This window comes from Parasteatoda tepidariorum, chromosome 9 (genome assembly GCF_982258835.1).
Source record: "Parasteatoda tepidariorum strain Cologne lab strain chromosome 9, Ptep-v5.0, whole genome shotgun sequence".
In the NCBI taxonomy this organism is placed as follows: Eukaryota; Metazoa; Arthropoda; class Arachnida; order Araneae; family Theridiidae; genus Parasteatoda; species Parasteatoda tepidariorum.
Window position 1 is genome coordinate 97,611,938 of NC_141763.1, and position 20,264 is coordinate 97,632,201.

Here is a 20,264-nt window from a genome sequence, read left to right on the forward strand (position 1 = left end):
CAATATTGTAAATAAATCAATATTTTGAACAATAAACATTATTCTGTATAAACACTATACAGACATTTTACTTTTATTTTTCTGGATAAAATTCTATTAAACCAAGATAAAAAAAATTTTTTCTTTTCAAAATACTCTATTCTTTATTTATCAAAATTATCCACCTTTGTTACTTAAGTGTATTCAATATAGAAACATATATATAAAACACATAGCAATAGAAAAAAAAATTCTTCCCTTTTCTTTTTTTTAAAAAAAAAGTAGTAACAAATAGAAATTGTAATAATAAAACTATACTATAAGTTACATGAATGAATTAAAAAGAAGCAACATATTCTTAAATTTCTTTTCCTCTTTCTTAGTTTTGAATATTTTTTCTTTTAAATAACAAGTTTTATTACAACCTTAGCTAAATTCATTTTATATCTGTAATTGAGATCAATGAAAATAAAACAAAATACAATATAACAACAACTAAGACATAAGTTCTTGATAATCATTAGCATAAGTTTCAGTTTCGGTTTACAAACACTCTCATTTTACCATGAAAGAAATTCGTCTGTGGTTTTGGCGCCACAGAAAGCAATAGAGAAAGAATCTTGTCTGATTCACAGACGCGCAAGTATTAATCGAAAGTGATATTCATAACATAATAATCAAATAGATGAATAATTTTAAACACACTTCTTAAATGAGAAAAAAAAAATCAATGCTTAAATATTTTAGAATGCACCTTTTTTAACTTTTGCACAATATATATTCATTTTGAAACATAAAAAGATAGCTAACTCTCATAATATATTTCTCTATCTACCAGATTCTTAGTTTATAAAAATTATTTTTAGAATGAATGATTCAAAATATTTATAATATATTTGAACTTAACACACAGAATTACTATACAGCATAATCTTTTCACTAAGTTTCAAATCAATGGATAGCAAATATTAATATTTTACTCTAATAAACCATACTACTATAAAAATTGTACTTATCAATGTTGAGCGGGAAAGGGTTTTCCCGGTTTTCTTCGTCTAGCTGGGGTAAGCTGGGAAAACGGAAATACTGAATCAAAATTCAGGCAATCGAGGTACGGGATGACCTCATTATATTCCACAAATTGAACAGGACGTTCATTCACTTTCTGAAAAAAAAAATTTGAGCCAGCAAGGAACCGTTAGTTCGGCCACGAGTTGGGCGTCATCTTTGTAAGGGAAGTCCTGGTTTATTTGTATTTCTACCAATTCACATAAACAATGAAAGACTAGAAAATTATCTAACTCTAAATATTTATTGAAAAGGACAAAACACATAAAAATAAAACAAGGATAAAAAATACAAGAATTTGGAAGAGGGGGTTTTGGGCTCGAATTAAACGTCCGTGCTTTACGGCGGTTCCTGGCAGACTGTCTTAGTTCACCGCCAGAGGCGCTGTAGTGGGGGGATAGAGGAGAGCTTGTTACAATACTTATAAAAGCTATTGTAGTAGTAATTCTGCGGTACAAGCTAAGGAAAACCACGAAAACGTTTGTTAGATTTCTTGATGGTAATAGGATTCCATCGAAATGTTCATTATAGCAATGAAATCATTTTTAATAATCAATAACTTTTTTTTATCATCTTTGATATATAGCCTATCTAAGTGAATGTTGTGAAATGCTCTAAAATTTTTTTTGTACTTTTTTGTATTTTTGTCCGTAACCCAGATATCAAAGTTACTTGTAATTTAAATACAGGAATGAAATTATATTTTGAAAGACTTTTTAATCGAAAAGAAAGAACGAAAATAATTAGAATTTACATTACGCATGAAAGAAAACCACGAAAAAGATTTAATAACAAACTAATTGAACGTTAGCAGACAATTATGAGGCTCCATCTCAGCAATTATTAACATTTTCCAATTTTTTGTTCTTCATGAAATTAAATGTTATGGGCAGCTTAGATTGCTTATAAAACTGTTCCTTATTTTATTTTAATTATTCTATTTATTTTAGTTATTTTCATATTTTTTAATAAGCCCTTAAATTTTTTTTAAATTTATTCTTTTTATTATTTATTTATTTTATTTTTTATTTCAAGTATTTGAATCTCAGAGCAATATAAAAATAAATTTTTAAGAATATATATATATTTTTTCATTTTAAATTTAAAAATTTACAAATTATGAATCTTTAAAAAAAAATGTTCAGAATTTTCTGGCACAGAGACAGAATGTTATTATATTATTTATCATAAAAATTTATAAAAATCAAATAAAGAAAATTCAGTTGAGACCAGTGATGTCAAAGTTCACCCTGACATCCGTTTGGTATAGTGATTGATCTTTCTATCTTTATGTCCTTCTTGTCTGAGTATACACAAGCAAAGGAGGGGATACAAGTTTCTATATTCATTGTCTACGAAGTGTTTCGATTGGTTTGAATAAATTATCAAACCGAGCGCGCGCATTACTAAAATTGCGCGAAGCAAAAATGCTGAAAATGTCATTCTAGTAAGCCTGACTAAACGATTAAGCGATAAAGATGAAAACCATGGTGCAGTCGACCAATCAAATGTCTCTATTTATTAAAAAATCGGTCAGCCAAGCAACAGCCTTTGGAATTTAAAAGAAAACTTTTTTCAAGTGCATCTCATTAGTAACAAAAATAAGCAGTCTAAAACTTATCTTCTTAAAAGTGTTGTTTCTTTTAGCAGATTTAAATTTTGATTTCGATTGTGCTAGTTATTTAGTTATAAGTTTCAGAAAAATAATTAATATTTTATTAAGTGCATTAAACCTTAGTTTTCATTTCAATTTTTCGTCGGTTTATTCTAAAATCTGTGTAGCTGTTTTCTTTCTGGTTTTAGTTAGATTACATGATATGAAAGTCCATAACTTGTTTAAAGCACAAAATTAAGTGCTTTAAACAATGATACTAGTAAAAGTCACTCATAATAAAATGAAAATCAATCAATTTTAATCTATGGTGTAAACCTGATATAGAAAAATTATTTAGTTTTTAAAGTTTGGTTAATTTGATTTCACTGGACAGATCATCATTTTTGTCTACTGTCATAATTTTAGTTTTCGAGAAAAAGAATTTATAATATATATCATGCCAAGAGTTTGCTTTGTACCTGGATGCAAAACAGGTTATGTGAGTGAAAGGAGAAAATCTGCTCGAACATTTTCTCTGTTTAAATCACCAAAGGTAAATGTTTGTTGACTTAAACCTTGATGAAAAATATCACTGCATAAGTAATTAAACTTTTTAAATTATTATAAGCAGGGGTCTGTCTAGGCTTTTCTGAGAGGTACCTATTTTGTGAAAATTTAAACATAATTTGTGAAAAATTAAAAAATTAACACAAAAATATGGATTTATTGTTTCTTAAGGGATAAAAAATTAAATTTTAAGAAAAAGTATTTTGGGAGACTACCGTTTTTCCTAAAATTGAATTTGTGAAGGTACCGTTAAACGGTAGTAAATTCGGCCTGGACAGACCCCTGATAAGTATTGGTGATATTTCCTTATCAGTACCCGTTCACACTAACTATCACCATCAAAAACTCAAGGTATTTTTAAACATTCAAAATTTTCTAAGAAAACTGATATGAACTTGTTTATCCATGAGATTGCAATCATTCCTCCCTGCTATGTTTCTTGTAAACGTCTTATTTGCACCACTGTCCTGTTGCCTTCAAAATATCGGATGCTTTCAAAATTTCTTTTAAAGGCAGTCCAATTATAATAATATAGGGTGAACCGGGGTAATTCACAATCTCTCTGTTTCTGGGAAATAATGATCATCTAAGTTTTATTCATAATTTTTTTTTTTTTTTAAGTGTGAGACATGGACAAGAATTCTTGAACACATTACTAAAGTATAACTACATTTACTTAATAATAGTTTTTTGCTTAATCTAACAAAATAAGTATATTTTAAACTGCTTTCTGTATTTCCCATTTCAAAGATGGGTTTCAAAATGTGCACATTTCTGCAAAGATCCCCCTCCTTCTCTTAATAATAAATATTTTGAGTTACTTTCTTTTTCTTTGATATAAAAGTAGTGTAAGCTTTTGTTTAATTGTTTCACATCTACTGTAAACATTATAATTGATTATAGGAAACTGTATCAAATGTTGCCCCCTACAGATGGGGTAATTATTGATCACTGGAGTAATTCCTGATCATTGTCATTTCTTCCTATAAATAGTATAATAAATAGCTAATTGTCTTTTCTTAAATAACAGTTCATATGTATTAAGTGGAACAACTATGAAATATATTCTAACTGTAATCACAAAATTTGTTTTTAGCTGTATACAAGACAAATGTGTTCCGATTTGCACCATTTCTGGTTTGTCTTACCTTGCTTCTATCTTCATTTTATGTGTGTACATTGTTAGAATAGTTTTTAATTTTATAAATTAGCCTAATATAAATATGGTGAGAAATTATAAGCCTAAAAAGGATACTAAGCTTCGAGAAAGCAAAATGAGTGAATTTCCTGTAATGATTGAAAATGAAAATTTCAGTGTGAGAGCTGCTGCCAGAGTTGTAGACATACTTTACTTAACTTTATACTCTCACATAATGAAGTTAAAAAATCCAGCAAAAGTAACCCATGTGGGAACTCTTTCTTATATTCCAGCAGAACATGAGAATGAGTTGGATGCTTGCCTAAAATGTATGGCACGATGCAAAGATTTTTGGAAAATTTAAAGTGTTACTCTTTATTCCTGCTTTTAAATAAATAGTTTTATTAACTGCTTAAACATATCTTTGTGGTTTATTTGTTTGATCTTGATGTCTTATTTGTTAATTACCATTGTATATTTATTTTTAAACAGTCCCTTAACTATAAAAACTGCTGATCAGTAATTACCACAGAAGTGATCAGGAATTACCCCAGAAATGATCAAGAGAACGAGTAATTCTTGATCACTAAAAATTTAAAATCTTTTAAATACTAATTGGATTTTCAAACAAACGAAGGTAGCATAGGACTCATCTCATATAGCCTCAAACTTCTACTAATTATTAAAATTCTATCTTGAATAGTATTTTCACAAAATAGATGTTTGCATTTTTTGATCAGGAATTACCCCAGGTCACCCTAATAAAAAAATTCCTAATCATTCTAACAATTATTTATGCTATCTTTAATATAGAGACTATGCAAATAGCAAAACTTTCAATTAAGAAAATAAATGTTTAGAAGTGCAAAGACTTCTGAAAATTGTTTTTCTATTTTTATAATTTTAAAACCAATATTTTTTTGTTTACAAACTTACTTTTGTTTTCAAATTAATGTAATATTATAATTAAATATGCATAATTTTTTAATTATGTATAAATTAATTAGGTATGCATAATTTTATGAATATTTTTTGGTGTTTAAAAGAATCCTGTTTGTAAAAAATATGTCATCATAGTAAAAAAGTTTTTAATATTTCCCATTATTAAAAAAAAAGGTAAAGAGTCAGAATTCCCATATTCTATTTTGCCGTAAATTTTAGAAAATTAGGATACAATAACAGAACATTTGCAAAGTCCTTTACTAATTTTATATCTTCATAAAATTGCCACATTTAAAGAAATACGATAATCACTATTAAGTTTTATATAAAAAACACCTATCACCAAAAACTGTGATTTTAAATTTAATGTTCTCATGGTGGTGGCAAAAGGATTGATATTTGTAACAAGAAAAAACTAAAAACACTATTTTGCAGAAATTTTTTTAATTGAAATTTTGCATTCAGATAAAGCTTTCAATTTTATTTAAGTTATGTGAATTTTATGCATTATGTATACTTACCCTAAATTATGAAGACCTAGGTATTTTACACTGATGTTTGTAAATACATAATTCTTTGTTAGTTAAGGTATATAAGATAAAATATAAACATATTTAAATTTTTCAGGATCCTGCTGTCTTTGAAATTTGGAAAAGATCTATACCTCGAGCTGACAAAAAATTAAGAAATGTTGATTTCGTCTGTGCTAAACACTTTAAAGAAGATGACATTGAAAGGTTTTATGAAACAAAAATGCCTGATGGAAGCGTAAGTGTTATTATGACTTTTTTGAATTAAAAAAAAAAATATTTAGTTGTTGACAAAAATCATGATTTTTTTAATATTTTTAAAATCAAATTTATTGATTTCTTTATATTTACCAGCCAAATCATCTGATAAAGTGTATTAATTAATATTATTTAAAAGTAATAATGTAGCTAGAATTGTTAATATTTCTAACTATTTTTTAATTATTACAAATTTCTCACTGAATGAATAAAATCTTGATTATTTTTGTTCGAAGTTAAGATCCATTGGCTGCTTGTCAGTTAGATATCCAATGAAAAGTAAATTAGCTTAGATCAAAATGCATTAATGAAAAATTATTCTTAGCTGCTCTGGGCAGAATGCTATTAATTATTTGTACACTAACTAGATATTTAATAAGTTTTAAAGGCATTTGTATTTAAATAAACATAAAATTAAATGCATATAATTGAAATATGTTTATTACCAGCATATTTTTCATACAGTTAATGGAAAATTATAATTTGAAAGTTCCACATCACTTTTATCTGCCTTTAGTCTCTTCTTTTTCATTTGCTAATCTATTTTGAAATATAATAATTTATATACGCTGCATTTCTTGATTTATTTTTTGAAAAAAAAACTTTATCTATGTGATATCAGAAAAAAAGCTAAATACATTTTAAAAGCTATATGAAAGTATTTTGAACATGTTATGATTTTTAAAAAAAAAGTTGATTCAAATCGGTAAAATTTTTTTTTTGTAACAGAAATCAAGTTATTTAAATTGCAACCTTTATCATAATATAAATTAAGTGATATAAATAGTTTTAACCCTTGGAAAGTAATTAAATCTCATTGCAGATTTTCCGACTTAAACGTGGTATGCCAAGGCTTAAACCGAGTGCCATTCCTTGCCTTTTTCCCGATATTCCAGGGCATTCTTCCTATAAACCAAAGGAATTTAAGAGTCCTAAAACCAAGAAGAAAAAGTTGAAAAAAACGAGGCTGACGAAGACCGTTTCTCCATCATCTCTTTCTCCTCTAAAAAAACAAAAATTTGGAAAATTGAAAACTTCCCTTTCAGGTAATAAATTTTATTTATTATTGAAAGTTACATTCTTAACACAGATTTTTATGTATTAATTATTATGTGCTAAGTAAAATTTAATTGCTATCTGCATTTTTTGGTTATTGCTAAGAACACTTTTTATTTTTGGCTATTGTAAAGAACCTTTTTTTTTTGTCTATTGCTAAGAGCACTTTTTATTTTTGTCTATTGCTAAGAACATTTTCATCTATTGCCAAGAATAAATGCTTATATTTGGTTTAGAGGATATAATGGTTTATTAAGTTAAACTTAATATCTCATTTCACCTAAGGACAACTTTTTTTTAATAATCATATTTTAACAAGTTTGAGAATTTTACAGATTCTTGATTTCCCCCCTTTTTTTACTACCATTTTCCTTTTTTTTGTTGAGTATTTCACGTATACTTGTAAAAAACCAGTACCATTCCATCAATAATTTTCTGCTGTGCACTTTTCAAACTCTTTAAAAGTTTAACAAATTTCAACCCATTAATTGATAAAAATTCACCTTAGCTGGATATGTGGCTATGATTAAGTGATTATAATGATTGGGGTGAGGTGGATGCATTTCTATGGTATTTTTATTCTAAACTTTTAATATTAATGTCTTTATTATGTAATTGTTGTTACTTATGCCACTTGCTTATCAGCAAGTCTCTTGAAATGAAGCAAATTTTTAAGGCAGAGGGTGTGTTTCTTGTTTTTCCAGTGGCGCCATCTGTAGCCAAGAAAACGACTTCAGCCACACACTTGTCACAGCCCGTTTTCCAGGGAGGACCCGATCATACCCTATTCATTTATCCACAGATAGTAGTTTTGACCTGAATCAGAGAACGATCAATCTCCAATTCAGTACCCCAAATGGATTTTTTTGCTATGCGAACTGGGAGGACTTCATGACACTGATAGATTTAACATGCACCAGTCACTATTTAATACACAGGGATTCTTCGGCCGGTAGGTCATGACAGTGGCGTACGCAGAATTTTTTCAAGGAGGGGGTTCATAATTTTCTGAAACTACTAAAAGAAATTCGAGTATGTAACAAAGCACTATTATTTCCCTATATTAGACAGCTAGACAATTTTGACTTTTTATTTAGACAACATTGTTTAGTTAAATTTTGATTTGATTTTTTAAGTTTAAGAACATATTTTTTTTTTTATAATAAGAGATAAAATATTTTATTTTTATTAAAAAGTAGGATTTAATCAAGCCAGAGAAAACTACTCATAATGTAACAGCTACCTTAATAATAACCGTATAAATGTGAATATTCTATAGAAAATAAATGAATTTGACCAAAAAATAAGAAAAAATAAGTTACCAACAAATAGTGAATTAAACCAGCATACAAACTTGCTAAAAATTTATTGATTTATACAGTAATATCTAAAGGACGGGGTTTTTTTGCAAGTTCGTTTAAAATGTCTTCTACAGCTGGGGTAAGTTTTCTATGAATGTTTAAGAGCGCCTATCAATTCATTCTATTATTACCCGTTGAATTGCTATGCTACAATCTCAAAGTTTCGAGCTGGAATGAATAACTTCAACGATCACAGTATCTCCAGTGGTATTGTTACCTATTTCTTCACTAGTCGAAATAGTGGCGACGACGGGTTGGGCTATTGAATTTGGCTTTTTGTTAAGACAAAGCAAAACAGATTTAGAGACGAGCTCCGAAAGACAAGCGGCACAGATAACTCTTAGTCTGACTAACTAACTCCAATGTACTCCGTTTCCCCTTTTATATAATTTTTCACCGCATGTCCAAAATTCTCGAATTGTCTCAAAGACTACAAAACGTCTAGAATTCCAGAATCATCGCGTAAAGACCTCGCGAATTCCAGCCAGTCTCGAAAACTATTGCGACTGGCAGGACAGAAAGGAGCCAGCGATCGGAGCTCACCCGTAACAGTATCACGTGAATTTGATTTCAAAAGTACAACCCTATTATAGAAAATTATTTTTTCAGTATTCTGAGAAATACCGTGAGAGAGAAAAAAGTAGGCATAAGGTAAATAAAAATACTTAGTCTTAAAAAATAATAGCCTGCATAATTTCTACTAAAATTTTTATTTTTGTCATTTTGTCTGAGCTCAAGGGGGGTGTTTGAACCCCTAAACCCCTCCCTTGCGTACGCCCCTGGGTCATGAACTCCTGTTCTCGTGAACATGAGCCCAATGTCAGGCTGTCCCAGCCTCATTTTTTATATAGTAATGTTATCTAATAAAATATAATTATTATAATTATCAAATAAAATATAATTATATAATAGCAATATTATTTTTATATAGTAATGTTATCTAATAAAATTTGCAAAATCCTAGAAAGATAAGCCTCATAAAAAAATCAGAAAAAATAAAGAATTATTCATAAAAACTTCTTAAAAAAAGTAAAGAATTATTCAGATCACAATTTCATGTTTGAAGTTTTGTGTAAATACCGGTTTCATGTCTGCAGCCTTTCCTTTTCTTCAACTGTCCATTTTATGTTACAATGTTTATGGCTACCTCAGTTGTGTTTGTAATTAGATTGTCTAAAATATAATCTCAAATTTTGGTTTGTGTGAATTATGATCTGATAAAAATACAGATATATTCTGATATAATATGACTGTCTTCATGAATATGCATTATTAATATTCTTTAAATAATATTGATGTAATTACTTACTTTTGATTGTATTAATTGATGTTATAACTTATTTTTATGAAATATGGATAGACTAATTAAAGAAATGAAATTGTTTTTCATATGTTTGGTGAAAACTACTACAGTGTAACGTCCCATATCCGAACGTCCCTTTTCCGGTAGGATCGATTTCCCGAACACTTTTTAACTATCAAAATAAACAAACATCTCTTCATTTTCCCCTTTCTTAAAAAAAAAAAAAAAAGTCTTTTGACACGTTTTTTCTTCTAGCTTGCACTGAACCCCTGATTTATGCATTGAACCTATAAATCACAAAGGGGGAGAGAAGATCAACCAAGACCATTGAGTGACCGTTAGTGACGTTCCTACTTATGAATGCAGGGAAGGAGGGAGATTTGTTTTCATAAGACCGCAACTGAGTCCCCTCCCCCCTACTTTCCTATGTAGCTGGCTAGTGAAAGAGGCAATTCCTGGAACCAAGAAAAGGGTAAACGCAGCAAGCGTTAACGTGGAGGGGGAGTCAAAATGGAAAATTTGAATAGGTCTAAAAGTGTGTGCGTCCTTGAGAAACATTAGTTCTTCCCCTGACCATGTAATATTTAGGAGGCAGGGGAAAAAAGGGATTAGCATTCTTTCTTTAACAGATTCTTTCAGTCATACAAGAAAAAATAAAGAGAACCCCATCAGCGTGCCCCGCCTTTATGCTTGATTGATAGCCAATGATTGGAGAGAAAACAATAATTTGTCACTTCCCCGCCCTCAACTTGAATGATCTACTCTTTACACTTATTTTCTTTCACAAATAAGGAGGAAATGAATTTTTCTCCTCCACCTACCTACCTTAATGAATGACGGGAATTTCCCTTTCTTGCTTGAATCGTTCTAGTTAAAAATTGAAGAATATTGCTGACATGTTGAGAATATTGCTGAGCCTGACTTTAAGCATATATGGATACTGACGGATAGCAAATCTTCAATCCAACACCTTAGCAACTGGATGAATGTTGGAGACAGGGCTGCGGCTTCAATTTTGGGGTTGCTCCTCAGGCTCTCAGCGGACTTTGGGGTACACTTCCAATGGATTCCATCACACGTTAGAATCAAAGGTAACGAGATGGCGGACTCACTGGCTAAAGATGCTTCTTTAGAACCTTTACAACCAGATTTACCTTCCACTTTCAATGAGGTCTTTGCAGAGTGCAAAAAAATGTTTATGGACCTCTGGAGGGTTCCTCCTCCGCATTATTGGTATTTCAGAAAACGACCTGGAAGTGCCTTGCTTTTTGGGGGACCTAGAAGACAGCAGACTTGTTTGTCTTGCTTTGCAAGTGGTCACTTGAGGTGTCTCTCGAAGGTTCAGAGGCAAAAGACTTTTGGACTTTGCACTAAATGTAAGACTGCTCAGGCTTCGCTCGAGCATATTCTAAACTGCATCGATTTTAAGATTGACGAGGTTTTTTCAAAACCTCATCTGTTTTTAGACTTTCTGGACATTTTTGGACTTATGGAATTGGTCTAATTAGGATGGACCTCTTGGGGATTAGAAACAACAACACAACAGTTAAAAATGGCTGATTATTATTTTCATAACTGTAAATTTTTTTTCGTTTTCTATATTTTAAGCAACAATTTTTTTTCTAATATTTCATATTTGATTCATTGGATAATCTAATACTAAAACATTATTCCCTTTAAAAATGATGTTTATTTATTTTTTGCTTCTTAGATTTAGATCATTTTAAGCTATGTTCCAGAATGACGTGAATTTCCCCTTCCTGTTTGAATCGTTCTAGTTCAAAATGGCGGATTAATATTTTCATAACTGTAAAATCTTTTTAGTTTTCTAAATTTTCAGTAATATTTTTTTTTCTAATACATATTTTATATTTGATTGATTAGATATTCTAATACTAAAACTTTATTCTCCTAAAAAAAAATGTTTATTTTTGCTTAGATTCAGATCGTTTATTAGATCATTTTAAGCTTTGTTTACTTTGGGGATCTATTATGCAGAAAAATCTATTATACGGACTTCTGGAAGTCCCACCGATTCCGGATACGAGAGTTTGCAAGAAATAAAAATTTTTACTTGTTCCTTGTCTTTATAAAAATGCTTTAGGCCTTGCTTCGTTCTTCTCAAGAATTTTTCAAAGTGAGAAAGGTTAGCAAATTAAGCAAAATAATCAAAGAAACATGATTGAATACACAATGGAAAAGTTAATGCTGAACTACAATTCTAATGCTATGGTCATCAATTTAATTTTCCTTCAAGATGTAATTGGCTCAAATATTTGTCAACCAATGAATTAGCCACCCTACGTCAGATTTCAAGTCAACACTTACCCCTTCCAAAAAAAATATTTTTTTTTTGGCATTCATTAAAATCCTCTTTTACTAAAGTTTTGTAATTCATACCCTATTTTATCAGTTGCATGTCAGTGAATCGTTTTAGGAAGTATTTGCATGTTTAAATGTATGGTCTTAAAGTAAAAATTATCACCATTAAGTTAATTATGAGAGGAATTTTTCCTTATTGTTTTAGGCAAAAGTTAACATTTTGAGAAAATCACCCATTCTTAGTTTTTTTTATAAACAATACAAATAATTATAAGTTGATTATACATAGTTTCTGTTAAAATTTTTAATTAAAAAAAGTTTTTTCAAAAAAAAAAAAAAAACTTTTTAAGTAATTAAATCATTAATAAATGTATGTATTTTATTTTTTACAGAAGAGGAAACTAAACAAAAGAAAGAATCTTCAATTCAGTTAGGAAAAGAAAATATCTTATTTGAAGGCATAGTTTTTCATCCTATTGCACAGAATCTTCCAGTACAGCAGACTATGTTTTTAAGAGAAGATGCTGAAAATGAAATGAATTTCACACCTTTACAAAACTGCTCAATTAATGACTCTGAATCTTCTACAGTAGATGACCTTGAAAAGGAACATTCTGTTCCAAGTTTATACGAAGTTATTCTAAATGAATCAAACGTAATTATTCCAAAGTCTGTCGTAGAGGAACAATTTTCCTTTAATTTTTTAAAGATAAATGTAAATATGATTGACACACTGAATTCTTGGTGGAAAGTGAATGTTCTAGATGATTTTATTTCTTTTATCCGTTGGATGCCTGATTATACGGTTGAAAGGAAAATAGTGATTACTAGAGATCTAGCTGTAAAAGTAAGTGATTTCACCATTTTTATTTTGTAAAGTTTTTTACAAAGTACATAACTAATCTGGATTTTGCCATTCTCTCTGTATTCTAGCTTATTCTAAAAGATCTCCTAATTTTCTTTATGTCTTAAAAAACTACCTTAAGACACATTACTGAAAAAATCTATCGAATCAGATTTTTCACGCAGTTTATCGATTGATTTATCTAGGCATAAGAAGTAATGATGCCAATATTATTTAATATTATTGCTCAGTCGTAGATGAATAATTTAACAATAACATGTTAGAAGAAATCTTTTCTTATTTGTTGCTTTGTAATGCATGTGCTCTGAAACTCTTGCTAATTGGAATATTTTGTCTGCTTGTCAGTTGGATTAGCGATTTCGTCTAGCGTGTTAACCTTAGAATTCAATCATCAAATTCTTCAAGGTTTTATTTATTTTTAGTACTTAAGCTTTTATGCGAGCTTCAAGACGCATAGTTTCTTTTCCCAACTATTTTAAAAGTTGAAGTATGTTCTAAGTCTGTTTTTATTTTAAAGTTTTTAATGAATAGTTTCTTTTTTCAATTTAGTTTTATTTCATTATTCGACGGCTCATGTTAGTTTAATTCATGTTAGTTTTCCCCCACAATTATATATAATTATTCCAAAGTCTGTGGTTAGAAAAGCAATTATCTTTCTGATGGAAAATTGAAATGACTTCTAAATGACTTCATTTCTTTTGTTTGTTGGATTGTACACATGAAAGCTAAATAGTGATTACTAATGATTTAGCTGTAAAAGTGATTTCTTCATTTTGATTTTGTAAAGTTGTTTACAAAATGCATAACTAATTTGGATTTTGCCAGTTTCTTTCTGTATTCTAGCGTATTTCGAAAAGTATTCCTATTTTTTTTATATTTTAAAAAAACTTGAAATGAAATGAAATTTTACCCCCCCCCTCCAAAAAAAAAATATATCAAATTAGATTTTCCATGCAGTTTCTTGATTGATTATATAAGTAGGTATATCAAGACATAGGAAATAATGACACAAATATGATCAGTCTTGTCTATTTGCTGCCTTTACATCTCAATAAAGTGAGATCGATTCCAAGATGTAGAACTAGTTTTCTATCTCTGTGAGAATAGAGCGCTGGTTTTACATATTGCAAATATCTCCTTCTGCTAAATAGTAGAGAAAGTAAATAAAGCTTTTCATTTCTAAGATTTTCAGTTTTTTTTTATTCAAAACTTTCTATTCTCAAATTAATTTAAGAATATTCATGTTTTAATTATATACATTAATTTCATATTTATTTCTAATCTAAAATATAATAAAGGTAACTAAACCATTTTATAGAAAAATTTATTTAATGTTAGTCAAAGCTAAAAAATAATGCAGTCAACTTATGTTTTGCAATATATGAAAAATAGTTTTTGATTTTTCAAGACTTATCATTTTCTGAATCACCCGCCAGGTGTCCGAGCAGTTAGCGCGCCTGAATGCTAAGCTATGAGCTCGAATCCCACTTAGGGCATAGGTGTTTCTCTCTATGAGTTGTTCTCTGTTGTGTAAGGATGTGGCCCACCATATGAATGGGTATCGTTCACATACCATTTATCAATAAAATAAAATGCGTGAAAAACCAATAATAAATAAAAAAGAGAAAATTCTTCCTCTCCCCAATCCCTGTAGTGATTGGAAAGAGAGGAGGCTAAAAACCAGTTTCAAAAACTTCTGCTGCGTGTCCCTAAATGTTGTTTTTTCCTTTATACACCACACCAAACCTTGGAAGACTGGTTTACACTATGCCTACGGGAGCTAGCCTTCTTCCCCTATATTTTTTGCCTAAATTACACTTTAACCAGACGTGCCAACTCTCCCGCATTTTGCGGGAGTCTCCCGAATTTTGAGTTATTCTCCCGCCCTCCGGAATTGATTTGAAAAACTCCCGAATTTTACTGCGATCGACGGCCAAACTCAAAATTACCTAATTTTTCCGCGAGTGCGAAGGTAAGTTTTTCTTTCAGCTTGAATTCCATCCCCTCTTATCAAACTACCATCTGCCTGAAGCGTAGCTGAACATGCTTTATTTTCCCCCCTCTTCAACGTTACCTCTAAAAACACTCCTATTTCACCCGCCCCCTTACACTGGGGGCGGGTGAAATCTTCCTCTTCTTTCGTGTGGAGTTGAATGCAATGACGTCACATGTCGTTATTGAGTGACGTCCGTTCAGGAGTCGGGAAACTCGTACTCTCGATAGTTGGAATTGATATTGTATCTTGCTGTTTTTATAGTTTTTAATGCGTATTTTTCCACGGTTGGCAACAAGCTCGTAAACTAGCAACGTGATATCAATTATTCGTTTAGTCTTCGTATATTTAAAAAAAAAAAAAAAAAATTCAAGGATGTCTTAAGTCGAAACGGAAGTGTGGATCAATTTCAACAAATCTTGTACCAATGACTTTAGCAAGACTTAATTGCGGAGAGCTAAGTCTGCAACTCTTTTTTTCATGCATACAGTAGAGAACCATTTATCTGGTATCCAGATAATCCCGAAAAAAAAAATTTGCTCGGTTCTCCCGCCATTTTGAACTAAAACGATATGAAAAAAAAAAGCGGAAACTGGACTAATCCTTGAAGTTGAGTAGAGGAAAATGTGAGGAAGGGAAGAATTTTCTTGCGCGACCTTGAAGATTTTAGATCTTTATTCTCTTTTAGGTCGTTAAACTGAAAGGAGTGGCATGATGATTTCGTTTGCTAGTTTGATTTACGAGGGGGTGGGGAAAATGCATTGCACATGCATATCAGTGAACAGAAGATGAAAGAGAAAAATATATTTATCTATTTGACATCGATTAATAAAAATAAAATGTTTTTCTTTTGAATAAATTCTGATTCTTTGGAAGTGCGGTATCATTCGCAAGTTTTTCTTGATGTGGAATCACACCTGCTTTAATTAAAAATCGCGTTTTTATAAAAAAAAAAAAAAAAAAAAAGGAGAATTGTTTATTAATTTAAGCATACAATTATTTTATGAAGCAGATTGCAGTTTCGTTTTTCTGATTCCACTACGTTTTTTTTTTCTTTTTCATGATAAATTTTGCACTCAATAAAATTATTTGTATTACCAAATTTTTTCATTAGTTTTTTTTTTTTTTTTTTTTAAAGTCCGTTAATCTTGCCTTGTTCTAGGTTTTAATATTTATGCTAGTGCCGTTTTTTAACTATCGTTTCGGTTCGATAATTTTCAAGTGTTGTTTTTATTTAGATTAATAGGTTTTCCTTTTATTTTCGCCCCCCCCCCATGAAATATATTGCATTATTTAATCATTGGTTTTGTTTATTAGTTGATTTAGGAATCGTAATTATTTCTTAAACTTGTTTTTCTTGTCTAAACTTGCAAATTTTTTTATTCTTTTAAATTTTATTTTTCTACAATTTTTTTCCTTTTTAGATTTAGGAGTGCTTTTCTTTTTTCTCTTACTTTAAAATGTGTTTACATCTTTTCCTTGTAATTTGGGTTTGATAAAACATCGATTAACGACACTTTTTTGTCGATCCAGGAAACCGGGAAATTAAGACATCCGGGATAGCGATGGTCCCGAGCATCCCGGATAATTGGTTCTTTATTGTACAGACATTAGTATTGAATTGGTTTTTTAAAATAAAATACTTATTCAATTTGTTTATTTTTTAAAAGTTTTTGTGTATTTTTATTACAGTGTCGGGTTTTTGAATAATGTTTTATTAAGGAAATGGTATTTATTTAAAGAGTATCTACCTAATATAGTTTTGTGTTGCTAAATCTGTGTTTAATTATTTTATTTCCATTTAATATTTTTAAACAATTATTGCTCTATTAGTGTGTAAAATTTCTTGCATTCTTATATTTAATAAATTTTTTACTTAAAATTCCTTAGAAGTGCCAAATGTTGCATACCATGCACCTTTTTTTACCCCTCCTGAAATCTCCTGAATTCTTGTTAGGGAAACTCCTGAATGTTAATTTTGCTAGGTTGGCACGTCTGCTTTAACCATAAAACTATCTATACTTTGTGCTCATATATCATATCTATCTCTGTTCAAAGTTTATCTATTGTGTTTATGTATAATTATTATAAAATCGAATATTGTGTTTAGGTCTTTTTGAAAGATAAAGAAACTGCTATTGGACGTGATCTAAAAATGCTGTCCGTAGACGTCATTTCTAAGCTCATTTTCAGAGTAGAAAGAACACAAATCTGCAGATGTATTCACAAAAAGTAAGACTTTCGAAATTCAAACAGCTTTGTGCCTCATTCATAGATTTCTCCTTACTGATTAAATGCAATTTTTGTTTGGGCTTTTTGTTTTCAATTTTTACTGGCAAATTAATAGTTATTATGCATTATAATTGACATTACCAGGCTACTACTAGCTTTTATGCGTTTAAAGATTTTCCCTTGTTGTGGCAATAGTTATACTTGAATATTTGATTCCTTGTTTAAAATATTAGATTTGAAATTATTTTGGCCAAACTGGCAAATAAATAATTTGTTTATGTGGCCCCTTTCACAAGACTATCGTCTTTGCATGATTTTCAGGAAAATGTCTTCTAGTGGTATTTATGTTTTAATGTATAATTCTTTACTTTGTAAATTTGATTTTAGGTTATTTTTTTACACCACTCCATCTAAACAATTCAAAAGTTCATATGACACAGCACTTTGTTGCAGCTCTCTTGTGGTGCAGTTTTTAAAATGTTGACAAAATTACCGAAACTTCTGAAAACTTTAGTTTTAATAATCTACCACTCTATAAATTATTTAGGAAAAAGTGTAGTACAGTAGAGCGCCGATTATCCGAACCCTTATTATCCGAACGTCCAATTATCCGAAATGTGTCCGAATTTTTTTTTCTTTCAAAGTTTAGAATACTTTTTAACTTATCAAAAATTTTTCTAAATTTCTGAAAAATTAGATCATTCGGATGAAAGGATGCCAGGTTATGCAGCAGACGAAATAGAAGACTGGTGTCGAGACACTGAAAATGTCCAGGTATTTCAAATGATGATGAAATAGTTGCTAAAATTATGAATGAAAATCGGAACTCCACAGACGAAGAGGAAGACGTAGATGATCAAGTTCAAAGTAGTGGACCTTCTCATATAGAAGCATGCAATTCATTCGATATTGCAATGAATTGAATAGAACGCCAAAATGATGTTGATCCAGTTCAGTTGATTTATTTAAAAGAATAAGGGATATGGCTGCTCAAAAAAGAGCATCTTCTTTGAAACAAAAGTCTTTGCTGGATTTCTTTTGTAATGAAAATAAAGAAAAATGTGGTTAAATCAGTAATTGACAAAAAATAATTTAAAAAGTTGAAATATGATTAAAAATATTCAAAATGAAAAAAAAAGTTTTAAAAAAAATAAATAAAAATATTTAAAATTTGAAATTTTTTTTTAAAACAGAGCTATTTTAGATAGTACTGCCAGTCCTAAACCTGGAAAAAGTGTGAAGGCAAGTTAGTGTATAAATAATGATAATTTAAACTAGATTTTATACAACCTTCCAATTATCCGAACGACGTTCGGTCCCGAGCAGTTCGGATAAACGGCGCTCTACTGTATTTGGCAGCCCTGTATTCATGTTGCATATCCAAGTGCAGTTGTATTTTGAAAAAAAATTACCAATTTTTCATTTTTTTAAAATTTCAGTACTTTTATGTGTTGAATACTAAATATTTTAGAATTTGTTTTGATTTTTTTTCTCAATAAATTAAGGAAATGTAATTAAAATGTTGAAAAATGTATAAAAATTTGAAGGTTAAATGAACAAATTCGGTCAAAAATATCTTTGGAAAACAGTAAATACGTATAAATATTTCTTAATTATTCCCTTATATTTAATGTAAGCCAATTTCTTTTTCAAGACCGTTTTGAAAATAGGTGTAAATTAAGTTCTCCAGCAAAGTTCCTCTCCTTAAAGTAGTGAAATAGTTACTACAATTTCAAAGTAGTTTGTAGTCACTACATTTAAAAAAAAGTAGTTGTAAATAACTACATTTATTACAGAGTAGTTTTACCTTTCCTTTTAAACAGTTTGAAAGCTCATATGTCACAGCACTTTATTACTGCTCTTTTGTGGTGCAGCTGTTAAAATGTTGACAAAATTACCGAAACTTCTGAAAGATTTAATTATCAAAGACTCTATAAAATATTTCAAAAAAATGTGTAGTATTTAGAAGCTCTGTATTTATGATGTGTATCCAAGTGCAGTTAAATTTTGAAAAAAAAAAATATCAATTTTTCATTTTTTTAAAAATTTTACTACTACTATTCTTATTTAAGAAGTACTCCAGCAAAGTAAGTTTGTAGTCACTACATTTAAAAAAAAAAGTAGTTGTAAATAATTACATTTATTACAAAGTAGTCGTAGTAAACTACAAAAATAATGTTTTTCGGACTATTGTGTTTAATATTCAAAATTGTTTGATATCTTTGTAATAATGCAAATTTATTTCTTTTGCAGGGAGAGAAATTGTGATGGTTTTTTGCAAGGTGTCTTTCAGTGTAAAAAACATAATTTGTGCCTTGGCTGTATAAAGTGGGAGAGGGAACAAAAAAAACTTCTAATGAAACCTGTAAAACTCCCCAATAATCTTGTAGAGCTTATAAGATTTAACATGAATGAATAGTTTTCATAAAAATATTATTTTTAAGAATTAAACTTGTTGAATGCATAATACTTCATATTTTATTGTTGACTTACATTGTTTAAGTTATTCTAGAAAATTTTATTTTGGATTATTTACTCTAGAAATTATTTCATCTAAAAAAAACTGTAATTGTTGATATTATTTGGCACTTGAAATTTATGTACAAAGATAAAAAAATATTTAATGAAATTATTTTTAAAGAGAGTTTTTGTTTCTTTTTACTCTGTTGTAAAGTAAGTTAAGTAACATCTTGAAGCACCAGATGATTGCTTCAGAACATCTTCTACTCGGTGCTATTTTACCATGTTATTTTGGTGTGTAAATCATTATCTCCAAGGCAAACATTAATGGTTACTGACTGGGATTGCTTTTTAAAAAATTTAGCTATCTTTTCCCCCATCAGAATATTTTTGATACATTTGTTAAAATGTTGGAATTAAAACATTTCAAAAATCCTTGAAAAAGTTTAGATGTTTTAGGGAAGAATTTTAATATTAAAATTAAAACGATTATGAGATTCTAGAACAAACTATATATTAAAATTTCTAAAATTAAAAATTATTAAATCTGCAAAATTTTTTCAAGTCAAAAATATTTCACATCAAAAGCTGTTAAA

The 20,264-nt window shown here is 29.4% G+C and overlaps 1 protein-coding gene across 1 annotated transcript; it reads left to right on the top strand.

Annotated features, from left to right (window-relative positions):
* Positions 1 to 2,638: 2,638 nt before the first annotated feature.
* Positions 2,639 to 19,852, top strand: LOC107446497 (uncharacterized). The gene is made up of 6 exons (XM_087152472.1): positions 2,639 to 3,194; positions 5,916 to 6,056; positions 6,900 to 7,122; positions 12,511 to 12,965; positions 17,087 to 17,208; positions 19,462 to 19,852. Exons 1-6 carry the CDS (start codon positions 3,099 to 3,101, stop codon positions 19,625 to 19,627), a joined length of 1,203 nt encoding a protein of 400 aa, XP_087008598.1. The 5' UTR covers positions 2,639 to 3,098; the 3' UTR covers positions 19,628 to 19,852.
* Positions 19,853 to 20,264: the final 412 nt, after the last annotated feature.